Source organism: Ambystoma mexicanum, chromosome 3p (genome assembly GCF_040938575.1).
Source record: "Ambystoma mexicanum isolate Mex_15411 chromosome 3p, UKY_AmexF1_1, whole genome shotgun sequence".
NCBI classification, from domain to species: Eukaryota; Metazoa; Chordata; class Amphibia; order Caudata; family Ambystomatidae; genus Ambystoma; species Ambystoma mexicanum.
This window is the reverse complement of record NC_090925.1, coordinates 861,019,094-861,034,355: the sequence shown is the minus strand read 5'-3', so window position 1 is coordinate 861,034,355 and position 15,262 is coordinate 861,019,094. Positions and strand designations below refer to the sequence as shown.

General features: G+C 50.1%; 1 protein-coding gene across 4 annotated transcripts in view; it reads right to left on the bottom strand.

The window, feature by feature from the left end:
• Positions 1 to 15,262, bottom strand: part of LOC138581009 (serine/threonine-protein kinase TAO2) — a 1,567,916-nt gene that overhangs the window by 366,852 nt on the left and 1,185,802 nt on the right. For all 4 annotated transcript variants that reach the window (XM_069652009.1, XM_069652012.1, XM_069652010.1 and 1 more), the window contains one exon: positions 11,682 to 11,885. In XM_069652009.1, the coding sequence (XP_069508110.1) occupies positions 11,682 to 11,885 (204 nt within the window). The remainder of the gene's footprint in view (positions 1 to 11,681; positions 11,886 to 15,262) is intronic.

The window sequence follows — 15,262 nt, the reverse complement described above, 5'->3', positions numbered from 1 at the left end:
CTCCCCCTCCCTGAGCGTTCCTGCCCTAACTGCCCAATTTCACCCCTCGCCCCACCAGAGTATTTAGTTGTAGACCCTGCAACTTCACCCTCCTACACCTTTCTCCTGCCGTGTCCATTCCTAGGATCGGGGCCTTGTGCGATTCTCCATCCGGCAAAGGTGTGTGGGGGGGGGGGGGGTGAGGAAATTGGCCTGGAGACTGGCGGTCTTCTTGACAGTCCTGCCCTGCTTCAATCTGCAGAAGGTCAGCTGCCTCCTGCATTCAAGTGATACACTTTTTTGGCCCCTCCCATTCAAAGACCAGTCGGAAGAGGAAAGTCGCAGGCAAGACCGCTTCCTTCTGCGTGTATCGAGAGAACGCTGCTAGGACATCTCTTGGCCTGGTGTTGGGGCCCTTCACCAGTCTACCAGTTGTGTCCAATTCTATCCCTTCTGGTCCTGTATCCCGCCTGCCCCCCAAGAGATCCGCAAAGACACTCTGGACCTCTCCCTTCAGGTCTTTGTCCATGGACGATTTTGTCAGGTTTTTGATCCTTATACTGATCCTCCTCGACCCATTCTCCATATCTTCCATTTACAACTTTAGATCCGCTTTGCCACACTGAGCCGCTCTATGGCCTCACTATTTGCAGTGGTATCCTTGTCCACCTCTTGTAGTCCCCTTTCAAGGATGTCTGTCTTGTCCCCAAATTGTCCAATCCCCTGCCTTATTTCTGCCAGGGCTGTATTAAGATCTGCTTGCATAACTGAAATTGCTCTTCAAAGGCTTTAGTGCGCGTTGTCTGAAGGGTCATTAGATCGTTATGCAGATCCTGTCTGGATATGGGCTCAGCAGCCCTGGTCTCTGTGGGGTCGTCTATGGTCCGTCGTGACTGGAGCCGTTTTGCCCAAGTTCCTCGCAACGCTTGGGGCTCACATGGTGGGGATGGTGCCGGGAGGGTGCCCAGTTTGTCTCGTTGATGTTGCCCGTTATGAGGCTTTTGCTTAGGGCAGCCGCCCCATTCTCCCAGGCTCAAGGCCTCCGGCAATCTTTGACAGGGGCCCCCTCAGTCTCTTCACCGTTGCCCTCTGCCAGGTCCCTCCCATCTGCTGTGACTAGTGCAGGGTCGCTCCCCACCACCCCAGTCCATCCTGCTTCGGATCTCCCCATCTCTCCCACCAGGGTCCGGCCTCAGTACTCCTTGATCCTCCTGGTGTGGGTTCCTGCAGAGGGTCCCACTGATGGATCTCCTGCCTGCGCGATGAGAAGCGTGATGTCCACGGCAGCAGGCCTTCCCACTCTGGCCCCCTGTCCAGATCACAGTCCTTGTTGGGGTGGTGGTGGGAGGTAGGGGGGAGGGTCGGGGGGGGGGGGGGTGGGGTTGGAAGTCCTCTGTCCCATGTACCACCACCTATATGGCCTTTAACAGCTCCGGGGGTGGTGGAACCGCTGTAATTTTTTGGCGGGCACAGGAGCGGTTGCCGAAACGTCTATCTAGTGTCAGCGGCCACCTTGGAATCTCTTCCACAGGTATCTTGTTCCCAGTATTCTCACAGTGCCAGGGGAATGACTACCTTCCCCAGGCCTTCTTTGGCTTTGCTTCATGATACACAATACCTGGGTTTATGGCTTCCTTCCCCCGATCTCTTGGCTTGATGTTTCACAGTACAAGGGGTAATGGCTCCCTTCCCCAGGTCCATCGCAAGCTCTCTGAGGCAGTTTGCAATGCTGGGAGCGTGGGGAGGGATGTGGGGGTTTAATGGACTCCCTTCCGCGAGATTTGGTGTACCAAAAAGTATCCCAAATAAGCAAGACAAAAGTGAGAAACTACAGAAGAATAAAAGCAAACTTTAGTAACTCTTATAATTTGAGTTAAACCCTGCTTAGACAATATTTAAAAGTCCATCGCTATACTAGGTGATTCGCACAGAGTCAAGGAGGGGTTGGGGGGGCACTGCGGGTGCAATGACCAAGGGGCTGGGTAAGAGAGGCAGGTAAGTAACAGACAAGAGTCTATAAATGTTTTCTTCAGGTTTGCAGGTAAGCAGCACCAGTGGCAGTAGGACCAAGAGAAGAGCCGCAGAGGGGCAGGAGGGAGGATTCGATTGTGAATCCATGCCAGACCCATGCGGGTGAACAACAGTTACAGGTAAGTAACTTGTTCCTTCTCCAGCATGGGGTCTGGCATTGATTCACATGCTCATGAATAAAGAATACATCACAGTACACACATGCACAACCACGGGAGGTGGCAAAGCTCAACATAAGTATCTCTTGCCTCCTCACCAGACCCACCTTCAAGCGAACAGGTTGCGCAGCACTGCCTGGCAGACTCTGGACTCCTCCCTGGAATCCCTGTAGACGCAGAAGCTCTTGAAGGTGTGCGTCGACCTCCACGTAGCAGCCCTGCAGATGTCTAGCAGGAGCACACCAGACAGGAACGCTGTAGTTGCAGCGATCGCTCTGGTCAAATGAGCTCTCAGACAGCCAGGCAGTGGTCGGATTGCCAACCGGTGACAATGGGTAATGCAGCCAGAGATCCACCTGGAAATGGAAGCCTTGGAGAGGGCCTTCCCATGGTTCACAGGGCCCAAGTTCACAAAAAGTTGCGACGTCTTCCGGAAACTCTTTGTGCAGTCCACGCAGAACTTCAGCGCTCTAGCCACATTAAGCAAGTGCAAAGTCCTTTCAGCCAGCGACGAAGGTGTCGGAAAAAACACAGGCAACAGCGAGGGCTTGTTTAGATGAAAGTTTGATGGCACCTTGGGCATGAAGGAGGGGTGCATCTGCAGCACCACCCTCATGTCGTGAAAAGTAGGAAAGGTGGCTTACAGGACAGGGCCCGAATCTCACCCACGCGTCGTGCAGAGGTGATGGCCACGAGGAACGTGGTTTTCCACAACAAGAACTTCAGTGAAACAGTCTGCATAAGTTCGAATGGAGTACTCATGAGCCTAGTCGGTACCACATTGAGTTCCCACGCCAGGGCTGGAGCCTTCACCGGCGGGAACGAACGGAACAGTCCTTTAACAAACTCCTTAACCAGACAGTGTGACCATAATGACGACCGTCCTGGAGATCTGGTGTAGTGGGAGATAGCCGCCAGATGAACTTTGATGGAGGCATGAGCCAGTCCTGCTTTGGCCAACAACAGCAAAAATGGTAGTACCTGCGGAGCCGTGATTCAGAGGATCGATCTTCCGTGCACAGCTCCAAATGGTAAACCTTTCCAATTATGTCCGTAGCATTTTAGAGTAGATGATGCTCTGGCCTTGGCAAGCACCTCCTTGCAGTCCGATAGGAGATTGTAGCCCCCGAACTCTAACGCTACAGGAGCCAGGCCTTCAGGTTCAACGATGCTGGGTCGTGGTGTAGAATTGCACCTCCTTCCCTGCGAGAAGATCTGCGACCACCGGAAGCTTGATTGGAGGGGGCACCGACATGCTGAGAAGGTCCGGCTACCAGATCTGCCTCGACCACGCTGGTGCGACGAGGATCCTCCGAGTTGATTGATGAGTCGCAGAAGCAACAGCAATGGAGAGAACGCATACAGAAACAGGCCATCCCAGGGGAATGAGAATGCGTCCCCCATGCTCCCCGGCTGGGGAAACCTGCTGGCGAACCTCCGGCACTTGGTGTTCGTCGCCTTCACAAACCGATCGATTTGGGGATTGCCCCATCTTCGTACCAGGTGATCCACTTGGTCCTGCCGAAGTTCCCACTCGTGGCAAGAGCGTAACTCCCTGCTGAGAGAGTCGGCGACAGTATTCTTTACTCCTGCCAGATGAAAAGGAATGAGTAACAGCCACTGGACGACGGGCCAGTGCCATAGGACCTGCGCTTCTTTGTAGAGTGCCAGGGATCTGGTGCCTCCCTGCTTCCTGATGTAAAACACTGTGGTGGTATTGTCCATGAAGACCGGCACCACCTTGCCCTTGAGGGACGGGAGAAAGGACTTGAGGGCCCAAAACACGGCCTGCAGCTCCAGCACGTTGATGTGCAAAGTTTTCTCCTCTGGCAGCCACAGGCCTCTTGTGCAAGCTCCCCATTCTTCCAGGGAGGCGTCGGTCGTGACCGTCTCCTGGACCGGTGGGGTCTGGAAATCCGTGCCTCCGGACAGATGAGCGTGAACTCCCCACCACTTTATCGCTCGACGGAAGCTCTCGTCGAGGGTGATCTTGTCCTGGAAGCTTCTCGACACTTGTATCCAACGGTCGTCGAGGAACTCCTGTAGTGGGAATATCCGTAGCCTGCATAGTCGGATAAGGCAGATGCATGACAACATCATGCCGAGCACAGACTTGATGGTCCTCACTGTGGCGACCTTCAGTGCCAACAGCCGTTGCACCTTGCTGAAGATGGCCGCTATCCTTTCCTCCGACGGGGAAGCCAGGCACGACACTGTTGAGTCTGGATCCAAGAAACAGTGCGTCCTGCAATTGAGTAAAGCAGGACTTTACATAGTTGACCGAGCATCGCAGCTCTGTCAGTAGGCAAACGGTCCTCGCTGAGTGGTCGACGGCGATGTCCTTCGAACTGGCCCGGACAAGCCAGTCGTCCAAGTAAGGGTAGACATGGATCCCTCCCAGTCGCAGCTGCGCCGCCACCGGCGCCAGGCACTTGGTGAAAACCTTTGGCGTCGACTTCAATCTGAAGGGAAGGGCCTTGAGTTGGTAGTGCTTCCCTTGAACCACGAAGCGCAGAAACTTGCGGTGTCCCTGGTGAATGGGGATGTAGAAGTACGCATCCTCCAAGTCCAGCAACGACAAAGTCTTCCTCCTCGAGCTGCCCGAACATGTGAAGAGTGACCATCCAGAACTTTTGGGACTTTATGTATTTGTTTAGTTGACGTATAGCGATGATGGGCCTCCACCCTCTGTCTTTTTCACAAGGAAGTACCTAGAGTACACCCCAGAGCCTCTTTGGGACAAGCTCTTTCACGCCTTTCCTTAACATGACCTGCACCTCCAGCAGCAGTTGAGGGACGTGGTTTTCCTGTTGAAATTCCAGGGTGTGTCCATGGGCGAGAGCGTCCAGCACCCAGCGGTCAGTGGAGATGGTCTTCCACACGCTGACGAAGTTCGCCAGCCAGCATCCCACCAGGGTCCACAGGTGGGGGCCTGACGTCACGGCCGATTCAATCCTGCTTGGACGTCAAAGGGCCACCTTGGGGAACCTGGCAATGACGCCCTCCTCCGAAGGCTTTGGAGCGTCCCCTGTTGGTTTCCTGGGCCAAAGAGCTGGAGGGTTGGCGGTAAGAAGCGGAACCGCTGCTGAAACCCTTGGAGGATCCTTGAGACTTGTTGCTTGAGGGCCGAAAGAACAGCCTCTGTTGCTTAAGAGTGACCAAGGCACGTGCCATCTCCGTCTTTATGGCTTGTAGAGACTCATCCACAGCCTTCCCGAACAAATTGTCCCCGTCGAAGGGCATGTCCAACACCTTCAACTGAACTTTCTGGCAAAAGTTGGTGGCCCTGAGCAAGCCACAACGAAGGCAAACGCTGTTGTCCATTTGGTGGAATTCCCTTCAGCAACATCCGTGGCCACCGTGATGGCGTAGTCCGACACCACATCGCCTTCCTACATAATTTCCAGCGCTTCTGACCTCTTGTCGTTGGGGAGTAAGTCCAGGATGGGAGCGATCTTGAACCACAGCTCCTGGTTTTATGTGCCACGATGGCAAGGGCGGCCTTGATGGTCGTCGCTGCGGAATAGATGACCCGTCGTCCCATGGCATCTAATTTCTCGCCCTCGCTGTCCGGCAGGGTGGATGCTGCCGAGGAAGAAGCGCCCGAGGACTTCTTCATGGCCGCTGCTTACACCACAGAAACCCCCCTTCTCCTCTGGAGTGAGCTGGAAGAGTTCTGAAGCCCCGGAGATCATTGCGTGGAACGAGCCAATCTCATCCAGCAGGGAAGATCTGGGAGTTGGAGACGGGGGGTCCCCCATCCCACCGTCGTCGTCCGTGCCAGTAACCGTTGTCGCTGTGTCAGGATCCGTCTCATGCCTCGTGGGGAGGGCAAGTAGGTGGAGGGTGTACCACCCTCTTCTTGGCCGGATGCTCCCCCGTTGGCAGGGGTTCAGTCGTCGCCGGTGCCGCAGGCGTGATGGGCATCCTTATTTGTATCTCCGACACCAGAGTATGCAATGCAAAGAGAATGTCCACCGAGAGGTCTCTAGGGGGCAGCTGAGGTGGGGGCGGCAGCTGAGGTGGAAGCGGACAATGCAGGTGGGGCACCGGCTGGGAGCCCAGGCCCTCGTTGCCTTGCTGCTCTTCCTCAACGGTATCCTCGCGGTCGGCGCATTCGGCTGTGCGCTAGTCATGGGGCTCCTCCTGGATGGTTTGCAGGCAGACTAGCTCCTCCTCAGAGGAGATATCCATACCCTGAAGGCCCCCTCCCCTCTTCGCCTCCAGAGGGGAAGGTCTCGGGGAGAGGACTGGCATCTTCTCTGGAGTCCTCTCTATGGGTCGGAACGCAGCCTCCCTCCTGGGAGGAAGAGATACCCTCGCCTTTGGGGTTGCACCCTGCGGAGCCATCTCGGCAGCCTTTGCAAGAGACGCCATCAGCGCCTCGATGGAAGGCTGGGCCTTCGCCCCGGGTGTACCTGAGCCTTCACGGTCAGGACCAGATCCTTGTCCTGTGAGGCCTTCTTGTTCTGCTTGGCCTTCTCCTTGGGGGGGGAATAGGGTCTGCGTCCAGATCCCCCTTGGTCTTCTCCGGCAGGTCGGTCTTGGGTTTCTCCTTGAGCTTGCCTGGATGGTCCGACTTCCTGAGCGTTGACTGGTGAGCGAAGCTGGAGACGTCGAACGCGCCCTGGCCGCCGAGGAGCCTGTTGCAACGGCGCTCCCAGTGACAGTGGACTCGCAGTGCTTAGCCTTTTGTTGGACCCTTGTGGGAGGGGCACCCTCAAAGGTCTTAGAAGCCCGCTCAGCCGTCTTAGAACTGGGAGAGGCTTGCTGCTGGGACCCACCCAGATTAGGGGCCTTGGCCTGTAGGCACTCGTTCAGCTGCCTATGCCGAGCCTTCATCGTGCGAAGGGCCATCTCCTGGCAAAACACAAAATCTTCCTCCTTGTGCATCGGGTACAGGCAGTAAAGACACTGGGAATACTTGTCGTCCGAAAAGACATTCTGCAAGCCAGAGTCGGACCAAATCCTGAACAGGGGGTGTTGAATCCTTGTCCTCCGACATGGTCCACGCGGCGTAGGACTGAAGAATCTTCTGGAAGCCTCCACGAAGAAACTCGATGAAATTCGCTCTTTAGGGGCGCTGAAGAATCCGAAAAACGGGGTCCCCATTAATCAGAAGGTAGATCGATTGAGCACAAGGCTCGAAGAGTAAACTCTTCCAAAAAGCGAAAAAACGAAGTAAAAGCTTGAGAGCTAAACACGAGGACTCCCAACACTTGAACGTGCGGTAAAAATCTGAAGATGGCTACCAGAGGAGGGGCTCAGTGAGGGGGCAGTCATTGGCTGGGGGCAGTATGACCCAGAGCTCGGTTGTTAGGAGAAAGACAGTTCAGAAATTAAACTGAAACCGATTTTTTCTTTACCGAGGATTCCTAGCCTGACAGGGAATATTCATGTGAATCTATGCCAGACCCCATGCTGGAGAAAATATGGAACAAACAGCGCCCAGTGGCTTCAGTTCTGTTTTTTCGTGTTTTTCTTACAGTAGAACTATCAGCATTAATTTGATTAAGCACATACCAGACTCTGAACGAGCATAAAGTATAAATCACATCATTTTCTGTGGGATAGGCGATGAGGAATATGTGGGAGGAACATCCAGTCGAAAGAACATTACCAGGGTTAAGTAACTTGTTCTTCAAATGGATTGTGACCTCCCACGTATTTCTCATCTTTTATAGACTCCCAAAGCAGTATTAGTTTTGGCGGAGAGTGTAAGAATTTTGCAATCAATGGTGGTTATGAACCAAATGAAGAACTGCTTTACCAAAATGTCCATCCTGGCTTAAGGTGGAACCAAGGCAGTATTGCTTAGTAAAGGTGTGAATGGTAGACCAAGTGGCTGCCTCACAAATCTCATTTATTGGAACCCCTCTTTGCAGAGCACAATAAGTAACCATGCCCCCTGTGGAATGGGCTCAAGCCTTCTGGGGGATCTTTCCCGGTCAGTCTATAGCATTCAGTAATAGCTAATATTATCATTCTTGACAATGTTTGTTTAGTTACAGCCTGTCCCAGTCTATGACCAGTATATCCTATCAACAGTTGGTCATTTAGACGAAACTGACATTCTTGAAATGTAGAAACTCAGAGCCCTTCTTGGGTCAAGTCTGGGTAACCTTTCCTCTTCCTTGCCAGGATGATGGGTAAAAGGTAATACTAACTTTGGTCCCAGATGAAAATCTGATCTAATCTTATGTAGGAAGGAAGGTTTGACCTTAAGGACGACCTTGCCCTATTAAAAAAACATAAAAGGTGGTTACGGGAGAGACACAGAACGTGTGACTAAAGTGATTTTGTAACACCAACTGTGTATGCTGAATGACACTGCTCTTATGGTATGACCCTGGATACTACTATCACAGAATTAACCTGGATTTCGCATTACATTATAGACCACATCCTGTCAACTATCTGAACAGAGCACTTCCCTTTGATACAGCAGTGACGCTTTAAGGTTTCCCCTTCATGCTCCCACCAGGCTTACAATTGACATAGTCTGAGTGCACTACCTCTAACAAGTGTATGAAGAATACTGGATTAACACAAATTCTTCTAAACAAGTCACTGACCAAGTCCTACTCAGGAGGTGGACCTTGATGAATTGTCATTTGTCCATCCACAAGATCATCAGTATACCCCTGACTAATTCAAAAAAGGTAGCAGGCGCCACTCTCATGGCATGATAACCTGTTCAGTGGTTTTTACCCACTTTGAGAGTCTGCAGCCATCGCTTTTTGCTCACTGTATTTTTCACAAAGGAGGAATATCTATTTGCTTATCAGTCTTTGTCCAGCCCAAAAGGGCAGGCCAGCACCGAAATGCCAGGCAAACCTCCTTTGAACAAGTACCAACAGCAACCCCAGACACGTGTTTCAGCCTTGTTTGGCCTCATCAGTGAGGTGGAGCTGTGTCTCTGAGCAAGGGGTCCACGTCTGGGCTCCAGAAGGTAACTTAGGGTGACCAACCCCAAGCTCCTCAAAGTGGGAAAAAAACAGAACAGGTTATCATACCATGTTCTTTCTAGAGTGGGGAGACCTTTGTCCAGGATATCCGTGAGGTCATCCTGTTCGACTGGGAGTACAGGTCTGCTCCATCCCAGATAATCAATGACCTTGTTCATTAATTGCCTGTAAGAGGCATCTGTGTTATCTGCTGGGTCTGGCTTGACAAATTCCAATTCTGGAGATGTGTCCACCCCACTGGCTGTTTGTACATGATCACATAGTTTTATATCGGAGGAGTCTAGAATGCAGGAACTATCGGAAACATTAGGTGTGCCATATTGTAACCCAAAAGGAGTATTATTGTCATCTGAAGGCTCATAGTCTTCATAAATCGACATGAGATTTTAAAAAAAAAATAATCCTTTCTTGGCAATGGTTTAAAGGATTTTTGAATGTCTGTTGGAGGCATCGAATCAGATGCCGATGCAGTCGTCAAATTTGGTTTTGGTGTTTATGAAGTCTGTGTCTTGGATGGCGAATGCATCAATGGTTTAGATGTCGCCTTTTCCATGAACTTTGTCCGTGACGGACTTTGATGATTCGACAGTCTTCAATGATTGTTCGACTCGAGACCTCAACGGATCTCGATGAAAATCTGGCCTTTGCCCAGAGCATGGTCTACTTGCATAAAGGGAGCTGGTTTCTTGAAAAAAGAAATTATTTCCTGCCTGAATTATGACCATCCAGCCGGAGTCGAGGCCTTAGTAGGCAAGATATACTCCCTCTTTGGATAGGAGATGGGGGAGGTAGGCGATTTAGGATTCCTTTTCTCATGGACTACGAGGAGGAGTGGTAAGAGCCACTCCGTGACCTAGACCTTTTCCTCTGTTGAGGAGAGTCATCTCTTACTTCGTCAGAGGAATGGTTTTTCGATGAGGTAGTCGAAGGGGATATTTTGAGGAGTCTACCTACTGCCAATTTACCTTTACGCTCCTTCAAAGCGTTTCCTGTCATCGATTGACAGGACTGACAGGTCGAGGTCTTGTGCTCCACACACACACCCCCCCCCCCCACCCCGATGTGGGCCCATCAGCAACATTGTAGCGCCACAGTCTTGGCATTTCTTAAACTCGGTCTTCGGGGCGAAGACATTACAAAGTAATATAAAGCGCGCCGTAGTTCACGACATGATAGCTTACTTGGAAAAACTGAACTGAAACCAGCGGGTGCTGTGCGTTCCATATGTACCTTCGATGACGTCCCTAGAGGGCCTCCGTCTCAAGGATGACTGAGTCGACCGCATTGATGCACAGCGCCCTCTGCCGAAATGTTTTGCCGAAGCAGATGAAGCTGGATATATCATACATGAGGAAAACGTGTGGGGACACAATCCTTTCGAAAACTGGAGAGCCTTCCTGCTACTAGGGATGTATGTTCCTTAATAGTAATTGGAGCTGATGTAAAGTACATCTGCGGATGGCTTGTTCCACTCCTATAACACTGCTCCGAGGGATGTCTTGTAGGGATTCATTCCAGAGCTAGCGTGCCACGTGTTGTCTGCAGACATCCCTGAGAGCAGTGTTATAGGAGTGGAACAAGCCACCAATATAACGAGGAGAAGCTGAACTACCCAAGGTACGAGGATTCACTACTAAATAGAAGACATAAAAGCACCCAGCAAGTGAGGGCTTATACTAACCATGAGCTATACCAATACTACATAATAGTGTCACAAGAAGAATTAGGAAGTGTATTTAAGAGTATGGCAGCACATGTTTAAAGCCTTGAAGACGACCAGTGGTTGAAACACGTGTCGGCTGAACGCATTTATTAAAATTAATGACATGATACAATTTCAAGACTGTATATCTGAAGTTTAATTTGATACGACAATAGGGCAAACGCAAGAAATTTGGGAGGCAATCAACATTTATACAAGAAATTCACTAAGAGACGCAGTCGCTCAGTGCTGATATTCTTATGGAATTATCCGTTTCTGCATAATAATCGGCTAAAAAGACAAGGAAAGTAAAGAAGGCTTTACATACTTCCAAAAAGTCAGGCCAGGATTCCAAACAGAGCAAAATTAAAGGGTGTCCCATAGAAGTCTATGGAAGGAAAGCAGGAAAAAGAAAATCTTTCCTAAAAGTTGGGTGCTTGGGTGATCCTTACACCTTGGAAGATTAAAAGGATGGAGATAATGGCATGCGCAAGTTTAAGACCTGGCGGGATAGGACTGGGATAAGCGACTGCCTGGTCCTGCAGGCTGAAATGCAGGTAAATGAGGCAAATTGCTAAAATAGCACGCAAACCTTTGGTTGGGACAATTATTTATATGAACAGTTATGTCACTTCCCCTCTTATACTGACCCTTGACCTATGTTAGTGAACTTGGTGTTCCCCTGGCTCTATGAACTGCTGCACTGTCTGAGCAGACAAAGCTCTTGCTAACCTCTGAGCTGCTCACCATGCTCCTGCAAAGATGTCCCATCACAGAGCCGGGTAAGCTCTCAGATAAGAACAGGCACTGCCACATATGTTTTCTCCAAGAGCAGTCGCTTACCTCCCGGAGAAGATCTTGGTCCAGGTTGTGCCGGGCCAACAGCATCTTTCTTTTGTACTGCCGACACTGCAGCTCGAAGTATTGGCGCTGCCGCCGCAGCAGGTTGGCCTCCTCCTCAGCCTGATAGTGCTGCATGGTCTCCTTCTGTCGCAGGAGCCACTCCTGCTTCTCACGCTTTGGGGTGCTCTGGTTTTCATGTAGCTCCTGGTGGCAATAGAGTGGAAACTGGTGAGCATTAGCAGAAAAAGTCTTCCAAGGTCAATCACCCACACTGTGGGCCCTCACACCAACTGGTGCCCTTCTCTCACATGAACCAACCAAACCAACAAGTGCAATGCTCTATCTAAAACACTCACTTTCGGAGGCAAGAGAGAGGAGGATCTGTCTCTTTGCTTTTGTGAGGTGAACACAGGACAGAATAGAGTAGGTCTCAACCGCACAAGGTCATGTGAATGTCAGGAGTGCAAAATACAAATTCCACATAACACATTGCAACCACAAGGAACAGTTGAGTAGATCTGCTCAGACACCACTGTGGGAATAAAAACAGATTCTGTTTGTTTACTTGTTTTGGAAACTGGATGTTCGACAGACAATCACATGGTGCTTACAAGAGCACAGAACATTTCTATTTACCAATGACCCTTCTTTAATAGATCATAGCTAAAGATGAGGTATTTTGCCAAACAGTACATGGTTGGCCTTTTAGATCACCAGCTACTTCACTGTAGGACACTGTAAAGCAAGTGCACATATAGAGCAGAGATCTGCAACCTTCAGCTCGCCATTCGTTTTGGACATGACTCACATGATCCCTAAACATTCACTATTTTGGTCTTGGCTAATCAGCGCTATAGTCCAAAACATCGGGGAAGCCAAAGAGTTATGATCCCTGATAGAGAGCAGAAAACATACCACATCTCTTCTATTAGATGGCACAAAGGTGGAATGGGATGAAACTGACACCCTTTCATAAAGAGGATGTATGGACTCCCCTCTAAACAATAGGTGGGTAGAGGCCGATTATCTCAGATCATGAATGCACCTAGGAACGATTGTAGAGGAGTGCAGCCAGGGGATCGTTCCCTAAACATGTTAATCTGTACTGTGCTGTAGGTGAAAGACTGTTTAGCAATTATGAGAAACCCGAGGGTGTCCTCACATCTACTCCCCTTGGGTCCTCTCCTGAGGTGACCAGGGAAAGGTCATCGCTTTTAGATCCTGACCCAGGGGGTGGAGAAGCGAGGGAGGATCACCTGGGTGGAAGGTCCTTGGCCTCAGGTGAGACGCAGTATTTGGCACCCCCAACATGAGGGGCCCTCTATTCCAGAGGCAGTCATGGGATATTGTTATCCCCATCCCATTGAAAAAGAGAATGACAAGAGATATTACCAGTACAGAGGCATCAGAAAGAGGATGAAAAGGAGAAGGGTTAAAAGTGGGGCACACACATGCGAGACATGGTATCCACCCTTTCCCTATTGATGACCAACCTAACCCCTCCCACCCCCCCAAACTCCAGGCCTTTATGGGCTACTGCTAAACATCTCCCTTCATTTCCCCATATTGAACATCTGAAAGTACTGGGAAGAGGAGACAGAGTAATGAACATTACACCTTCATTGTATCACTCTGGTACTGAGAAGAAGATGGTTGCAGAGAATGATGCGAGTAAGGCATGTCCCCTTAATCATAGTCACGTATGCCCAATTAAGGATCTACAACTGTAACCTGTTAACTGGTTTCAGGTGTATAAAATGAGGGCCAGAGAAGACCAGGGAGGTCTGTGGGGGAGAAATCAGCAGGACACCCTTTTTCCAAAGGAGCTAGCTGGGGTGGGACTGCTGGAGGAGCCAGGATGCCAGCCAGCAGCCCAGAGAACCTGTACAGCCCAAGGCAAGTCGGCTGTTGGGCTGTCACAAGTGTGGGAGCCTCTGTATCAAGAAATCAGCAGTGGAAGCTGTGAGCAGAATGAAAGGAGGACACCATTCGCATTCATGCAAAGGCAGTAGAGCTACCGGCATATGCAAGGTAGCCCGGTGTGCGAGCGGGGCTTGCTGAAGCTGGCCCGCCGACCTGCGGATCAGAAACGAAGCAGCGGGAGCCGCCGAGGACCAGTGAGTTTCGGAGAAAGCTACTGACAGTCGGGGCGTTCCTAGCGGGATTCAAAGAGTTAATGAAGTACCAAACTGAATAGAAACTTGAAATTAAACACTGAATGCATATTGAATACTGAGCTAAAGGGAAAGTTGAAATTCAGCATATCTAATGCATATTGAATACTGCACTGAAGCGAAACTTGAAATTCAGCATATTTAATTTCTGTTGAATAACAAACTAAATTAAGCTTATTGTATACGGAATCGAGTAAAACGTTATGGGCAAAACAAATAGAGGACAGTCAAAGCGAAAGTGCCCATATGAAAGCAACCTATGGAAAAGAGTGCAAGTGTGAAAGAGTGCCATAGAAAAGTGGGATATGAACAAGACCACCACAAAGTGAACTTAATGAGTAAATGCAGTACGGCAAGGCAAAGACTGGCAAGAGGTGTGCGACACATTATGGCAGAGCCAGGAGGCTAACCAGGAGAAGTCAGAGGAGTGTAAACACTGCAAATAAAGCCAAGAGGCCAACAAAGAGAAACTAAGGGAGCGTGACCCTGTACACAGTTTAGAAGAACCTGTGTGGGCTGAAGAGCCTAGGGATCCTGGTTGCACAACCTGTGGTGGATGGACCATGTGGTAGGACCACTTCGCCTAGACCAGTGAGCCCTGAACTATGAGAACCTAAGATATTGTGAAATAAACCAAGGAGAAGCACTACAAGTGAACTAGCTTTTCTCCCATTCTTGGACCTTGCTTTTTCCATCTGCCCCATCTCCTTTCTGCGTTTCCCCCAAACCATTATTTTACTACGCGCATTTGTGCAGCTCGATAGTACTCAAGTTTGGGAGTCCCAGCCCCCTTCTGTGTGTAGGAAGCATTAGGGTCTTGAGTGAAATGCAAGGGGGGGTGGGTTTGTTTTTCCAAAATAAAAATTGGAAATCATCTTGTAAAGGGGTGCAGAAGAAAGCGGATGGTAACGGAATCGGGAGGGGCTGAAAGAGATAAAGGACCCGGGGTATAATGACCATTTTGTTTGAACTGATAATTCCCATCCAAGAGACTGTGAGCGGGTTCCATGTCTGTAGTCATTTCTGTATGTCCGCTAATAATGGTCAAAAGTTTGCGAAGTAAAGATCTCTAAGCATATGTGTAATGGTTACCCCGAGAACTGAGTCCTTTGGACACCAAGAGAATCTGAGTTGCTTCTTTTGCTCTTGTCAGTTCGGCCTGTTTGAGCGACAGGTTCAGAATTTCAGATTTAATAATATTGATTTTTTAGCCGGGCACCTTGCCGAATCGTTGAAGTTCCTGAAGTGCTGCAAAAAGCAAGATAACTGGGTAAGAGATTGGGAAGAGCATTTCATCGGCATATGCAATTGCCTTGTGAGTGTTACCGCACTGAAAGTAATAACCTTGATTGTGTACGCGTGGCGAATTTGATAGTAGTGGTTCCAAATGGAATTTGTATAGGAGCA